A 6940-nucleotide genomic window follows, 5' to 3' on the forward strand; every position below is an offset into this window, starting at 1 on the left:
GTCTTATTTCACACATAATGCAGAAGAACCAGTGTCATTGTAGCAAAAAAAGAAGAAAGCATATGGTAAGTACTATGAAAAAATAACTACCAACTAGACAAGAAGTATATGTGTTTTTTTCCTTTGATCTTTCCACGCAGTAGTATATGTGACTTTGTAGATTAGAATTGTGTGCACAAATCTACATCAGTTCATCCACCCCCATAACCTGTAAAACCTGCACATGATGCAAAAGAAGAAGCTTGAGAAAAAATGAGCCAACTCTGGCTTGTATTTGTGCAACATAACCAGTACAAGTGTGCAACTGACAACACTTCAATATCCATCTACTTGTGGGGTTTGAATTTCAGTAGTTGGTATCTTCAACTCATATAAAAGTAGAAGATGCCAAATGAGATAATTTTATATTCATTTTGGTTTTAGCTAAAATCTGTATGCAGAATTCCAAAAGTAAACTTTATGATGGTTGTTGTGCAACTATATCATCTATTTTGTGCAACTGCAACTACTCCTGCATGCAAATCATGTTGCATGTTTGTGCAGCTATGTAATGAATTTTGAACCGAGGAACATGATGAATTTAGCCTATCTAAACAAAAGAAATAGAAAAATAGTGAATTTAACAGATTATAATCATCCAAATAAGTAGTGCAACTATATTCAAGTGCATCTGCAAACTTAGAAAATGATATGCACGTGAACACATGAAGATGCCAACTACTGAACGGTTCTTGTGCAACTAAAAAAGTTGAAGATGCCAACTCGATCATGTGGCACTGTTGTGCAAGTATTAAAAATATTGGGGATGCCAACTCCTGATTGGTTCTTGTGCAACTAAAATAGTTGCAGATGCCAACTCATGTTATATTTTTGTGAGACTATTCAAAAAGTTGAGACTGCCAACTCCAAATGATTCTGGTGCAACTAAGAAAGTCGGGGATGCCAACTCGTATGATACTATTGTGCAACTATTTGACAAGTTGAGGATACCAACTCCTAATTGATTCTTGTGCAACTATAAAAGTTCAGGATGCCAACACCTAGCTGGTTCTAGTGCAACTGTGTAAAAAATAATATCCCAGGTTTCTTTGTGTAGAAAAAAGAATCCTAATGCCATTTCATGTTACCTCGGCATGCTGCAGACGGTGTGCCAACTCCAGCTACAACTCGAACCTGCGTGGTCGCCTTCCGTTTCCGCCGTTTCACGAAGCGGAATGGGCCACCAACCTAAAGGATGCATGAAAAAAGTTACTTGTGTGTGTGCAAAAAAGGAAAATGCACCCACACTGCTTGCTCGATACCCCTGTTTTCGAGTCGAACGAATAGTCGATGAGTCGTAACTAGAAGTCGACTCAAACACCTCGACTAGTCAAGACTAGTCGATCGACACGGCATGACTCGTCGAATCAAAAATCTTGCACAATACTTACCTCATCATCCTTTGCCTCCCCATTGATATCAGCATGACGTGGCTGCCGCTTGGCGGGCTGTTTCGAGTTCCGCCAAGAAGAATTGTTTACATGCCCCTGCATAGAATAAAAGAAACACAAAACATGGTCAGGACCCCCCCCCCCAATAGTTATTATAATTGCAAAACAAAACTGCTACAAGGGTAAATGAAAAATTGATGAAATGGCAAACACACCTCCCCTCTACAACTATATAGCCCTTCCCTATACAACTGCATAAGTGTGGCTAAGCCAGCTAGGATATGTACTGTTTTGATTTGCAAACTCTTGTATGAATGCATACCCTTGTGACAACAGAGCACACATGAGTGTGCAATCAAAAGAACACACATACTGCTTGAACATGGTTTACACAGTGTATCCATCTGAATACCATCATTTGTGCAACTGGTTAGCCCTCACTATGCAACTTCATCAGTTGACTAGCCAACTGAGATTTGTATATGCGTGATCCAACTACATCTGCAGTTATGTGCAACTATGACAACAAACTAGCCAACTGGTTACTTATATGCATGCGACTTATGAGCACATGGATGCATTTTGAGAGGGTTGAGCAATAACATTAGAACTATCCTCTCGGTACTCTTATGTACTTCCCTCCTTCTATTCCAACTCAAATCGCCGCCAAAAAATCAAAAAATCGACATGCCGGATCAGACGGTTTGGCCGGGGGGCAATACGCCGGAATACCTCACCGAATCTGCATGATACAGAGGTAGTGGCGAAGGCAGGAACAATTTGTTGGTGTGGCGGAGCTTACGAGAGAAAAAACTATGTATAATACATACTACTTTGTGTTAGCATTTGCACATGAATGAGGATAACCCGTCATCAACTCATCATCTATATTAACCAGCAACCAGATCCCGGCACACAAGCAGATATCCATCGATCTAGAGTAGTGTGTTGGCTCAAATTTTCAAAGATGTACTAGTATATACGGTATTACTTTAGTCAATGCGGCAAGTTAGGTGTGGCGGTAGCTGGCTCCGCTACTGAACGGAGGTGAATCGCCATGAAACTCATATCCCCTAGAACACGCACGCTTGACTCACCCTGACGAAACAGGAACTCCCAACATCCACTGGAGGTGACCAGGTAGTCGCAGGCGACGCCTTCCGTGAAAGCAACCTCGTACTCGACGGACATCCACCGGAAACCCCAGAACCCCTCTCCGGCGAGCGAATAACGGGGGGCCCAAACCACGGCAGGGTAAAAAATGGTGAACCAGGAGATGTGAGGCAAATGGTGGGGCGACCGTACCTGCGCCGACGACGATAAGCGGATCCCCACCGCGGTCCTGCCCTTCACCTTCGGCTGCAGCCGCGGCTCGTACCCGCGCCGACGACGAGAAGCGGATCCCCACCGCGATCCCGCCTTCGCCTTCGGCTGCAGCCGCAGCCCGTACATGCAGCGACGACGAGAAGTGGATCCTCATCACGGTCTTGCCCTTCGGCTGCAACGGCGGCGCTGGTTGCCTCTCTCCGCCGGATTTGGGGGAGAAATGGAACGAACGGGACAAGAACCGAGAAGAGAGGAAAATGGATGAGGGAAGGAGACAGAGGCGTGGCTCACCCTTCGTGCTTTCTAGTTTCTCCATGACAAGTGGGGCCCGCGCCACGGATGCGTCCTGCGCGATGCAATCCGGTTGGACCAGGAGAGTGGCACTTGCAGGCCCAACCACATGCGTGTTCAATCGCTCCCGACCAGGTACCACTTGACTGCCGATGACATCACGATATAGGCTGATCGAGCGGCTCGCGTTCGGCCGCTCGTTTCGCCCAGCTGGTGCGTGCACTTTGAAGTTATTAGAAATTATCAATCACGTGTTTATATTGCCAACCGTGAGTATAGGAACATGTGCATTGTATGGTAGATTTAGTTACGGCGCGTTCGATGGTAGATTTGGTAGAGTTCCGCGAATTGATTTGGTAGTGACCCGTGCGTTGTATAGTTGATTTGGTACAGTAACACGTGCATAAGGATTTTCCAAGAATTGATTACCAAATATATTTGGCAACTCGATTTGGTAAGTATTGATGTGTTATGTACGGTTGTGTGTGTTATTTTGGCAATTGATTTCGTAGATTTGGTATATAATATGGCTATGCATGTTTTACTAAGTGTCAGTTACCGATTAAAAGTGGGAGAGGATCCGGCTAGCCCGATTTCTCGGTGATTTGTTGAATCAAGTCGTCGTCTCAATGATTTTTTTAGAGAAAAGACGCAGCCGAGTTCGAGAAGGACTCGCACCTTGCCCGACTTTGAATTAACAAAGCCATCAACCGGCCAGAATACAACTGCAACATACAACTGAAAAGAGCAAATTGAAAACGGAAGGATACAAAGGCGCTGGAAAGCAGCTAACAAGGCCTCAAACGCTTCGCACAGGAAGGATATACAAAGAAACTAAGTGCTAAAAACGTCGAGGTCCTTTTTCGCAGCAGAGCCATAACAAGTAGCATGCCGACACTGGAGTAGAAATGAGTAAGCATCGACATGGCGTGCCATCACCAAACACTAAGGACCCTAGCGCAAACCCTTCATCCAAATCCGTATCCAAAGGAGGCCACAACCTCCTCGCCTGGATCGCAAGGCGCCGCACCGTCGGAAGACCGGAATGATGGATGAATGCCACCGGAGTATCACTTAGAGAGGGTTAGCGCACACCTGATGCGTCGTCTTGGCACTCCGAGAGCAAGCAGAGGCCACACTGCATACGGCGAGGCCACGTCGGAGGAAAAGCACGTGCTTGGACGAACTAGAGCACACCAGCTGCAGCCGCCAACAAACCCAATAGTGCCCAGCACCACAGAGCTCCCGAGGCGGCGCCTTCAAGAAGGAAACGACACAGAGCGCCGCCGCCACAAACCGCAGTTAGGGTTTTCACCCGGAAGGCTCTGGGCATGGAAGAGGTGGAGCAGACATGACCGACGTCTCCATGAAGTACTACGGCACCCTCGGGCGGTGTCGTCGCCGCGGCCGGCCGAAGCCGACCAGGGATTTCTCCCGGTCCGGATCCCCACCACCAGCTCCCACCGCAGCCCGGACGAAGGCCGACTAGCACGCCAGCGCGACACCAATCTGGAGGGTAGGTGAGGGAGTCCTGGATTAAGGGGTCCTTGGACAGACGGACTATATACTTTGGCCGGACTGTTGGACTATGAAGATACAAGATTGAAGACTTCGTCCCGTGTTCGGATGGGACTCTCCTTCGCGTGGAAGGCAAGCTTGGCAATTCAGATATGTAGGTCTCCTTCTCTGTAACCGACTCTGTGCAACCCTAGCCCCCTCCAGTGTCTATATAAACCGGAGGGTTTCATCTGTAGGACAACAACAATCATAATCATAGGGTAGATTCTAGGATTTAGCCTCTACGATCTCGTGGTAGATCAACTCTTGTAATACTCATATCATCAAGATCAATCAAGCAGGAAGTAGGGTATTACCTCCATCAAGAGGGCCCGAACCTGGGTAAAACATCGTGTCCCCTGCCTCCTGTTACCATTAGCCTTAGGCGAACAGTTTGGGACCCCCTACCCGAGATCCGCCGGTTTTGACACCGACATTGGTGCTTTCATTGATAGTTCCACTGTGTCGTCGCGGTAAGGCTTGATGGCCCCTTCAATCATCTTCAATGACGCGGTCCAGGGGGAGGTTTTCCTTCCCGGACAGATCTTCGTATTCGGCGGCTTCGTACTACGGGCCAACTCGCTTGGCCATCTGGAGCAGATCGATAGCTACGCCCCTAGCCATCAGGTCAGGTTTGGAAGCTTGAACTATACTGCCGACATCCGCGGAGACTTGATCTTCGACGGATTCGAGCCCATGTCAGGTGCGTCAAACGGTCACGACGGGCATGACTTTGATCTGCCATCGGACAGTATTCGGGAGATCGTGCCTGCGGCGGCGCGGGGAATCAACCCGGAGCAGATCGTGCCTTCCGAGGACGGGTGGATGGACACCGCCACGGAGGCCACGCACTCATCGGCGTTGGAGCCGAACACTGATCCCACCTCCTGTGAGGGTGGTGTCATCGGACCCTCGGACTCGTCTCCGGCTACAGGATCCAAACCGCGTACGTCCGTGCCTATCGAATCTGACTGGGCACCGGTCATGGAGTTCACCGCTGCGGATATTTTTCAGCATTCGCCCTTGAGTGATGTGCTAAACTCATTAAGGTCTCTTTCCTTGTAGAGAGATTCTTGGCCGAACTATGTCCGGCTCGAGTGGGAAGCGGGCGACGAAGAACTTCGTTCCCCACCCACCACCCACTTAATAGCCATTGTCGATGACTTAACCGACGTGCTTGACTTCAACTCCAAAGACATCGACGGTATGGACGACGATGCAGGAGAAGAATAGGAACCACTGCCTATAGGGCGTTGGACAGCCACCTCATCATATGATATATATATGGTGGACACCCCCAAAGAAAGCAATGGCAATGAGGCAACGGACGATAACCCCATGGCGAAGCAATCTAAGCACCGGCGTCATAGGCGCCACTCCAAGCCCCGCCATAGCAAAAATAACGATACCGGCACAAGAGATAACAATCCAGATGGTGCCGAAGACGAAAACAATCCTTCCCAGCCAGGCTTCAAGCAGACCGAGCAAGAGGATGGGCAAGCTAGCCCTAAGGAACATGCAACAGATGGAGAATCAGAGGATGATAATTATATGCCTCTCTCCGAAGACGAAGTGAGCCTTGGCGACGAAGAAATCATCATGCCTGAGGATCCCGTCGAGCAGGAGCGCTTCAAGCGCCAGCTTATAGCCACTGCAAAAAGCCTAAATAAAAAGCAGCAACACCTCCAAGATGATCAAGATCTGCTAACTGATAGATGGACTGAGGTCTTGGCTGCCGAGGAATACGGACTCAAGCGCCTTACCAAAAGTCACTAAAAGCGCAGGTTGCTACCTTAACTCAAGGAGGAGGCGTTAAAGCCCACACTACCAGCGCATGATGCGGCTGATCAGCCACCCCGTGGCCGCGACAAAGCGGCATACCAGCCTGAAGTCCAGCCCGCACCCCGGCGCCAAACAAACAGTAACACTAATGCCCGGGGCTCCACACATGACATGCGAGACAAATGGAAAAGCAAAGCAGGACAGTCAAGATCGATCTACGGATCATGGGGGCGAGCCCCAACGCGTGACGAGGACCGTCACGTCGAATACACTAGCAAATCCGGCCGGGACAAATATAATGAAGCCCGGCACAGAGGCGCCGCACATCCCCTATGCTTCACTGATGAAGTAATGGATCATGAATTCCCAGAAGGGTTTAAATCCGTGAACATTGAATCATGCGATGGTACCACAGACCCCGTGATGTCTACTACACAACCTTCTTCTTGTAGACGTTGATGGGCCTGCAAGTGCAAAGGTTTGTAGGACAGTAGCAAATTTCCCTCAAGTGGATGACCTAAGGTTTATCAATCCAAAGGAGGCGTAGGATGAAG

At 48.7% G+C, this 6940-nt stretch overlaps 1 protein-coding gene across 1 annotated transcript; it reads right to left on the minus strand.

Moving 5' to 3' along the window:
• Positions 1-2981, minus strand: LOC123064261 (uncharacterized). Its single transcript, XM_044487778.1, has 4 exons — positions 2736-2981; positions 1431-1526; positions 1128-1227; positions 1-217 (listed from the first exon to the last, which is right to left on the minus strand). The coding sequence occupies exons 1-4, from the start codon at positions 2880-2882 to the stop codon at positions 192-194; spliced, it is 369 nt and encodes a 122-aa protein (XP_044343713.1). The 5' UTR covers positions 2883-2981; the 3' UTR covers positions 1-191.
• Positions 2982-6940: the final 3959 nt, after the last annotated feature.

Source organism: Triticum aestivum, chromosome 3B, assembly GCF_018294505.1.
Source record: "Triticum aestivum cultivar Chinese Spring chromosome 3B, IWGSC CS RefSeq v2.1, whole genome shotgun sequence".
NCBI lineage: Eukaryota > Viridiplantae > Streptophyta > Magnoliopsida > Poales > Poaceae > Triticum > Triticum aestivum.

What these genes read in the sequence shown, in the direction of transcription:
- LOC123064261 (XM_044487778.1), bottom strand. Translation starts at nt 2,882, where the DNA reads ATGTACGGGCTGCGGCTGCAGCCGAAGGCGAAGGCGGGATCGCGGTGG. An exon ending in GCTTATCGTCGTCGGCGCAG is followed by an intron (nt 1,527 to 2,735) that starts GTACGGTCGCCC and finishes TATTCTATGCAG; the next exon opens with GGGCATGTAAACAATTCTTC. An exon ending in GGGAGGCAAAGGATGATGAG is followed by an intron (nt 1,228 to 1,430) that starts GTAAGTATTGTG and finishes TGCATCCTTTAG; the next exon opens with GTTGGTGGCCCATTCCGCTT.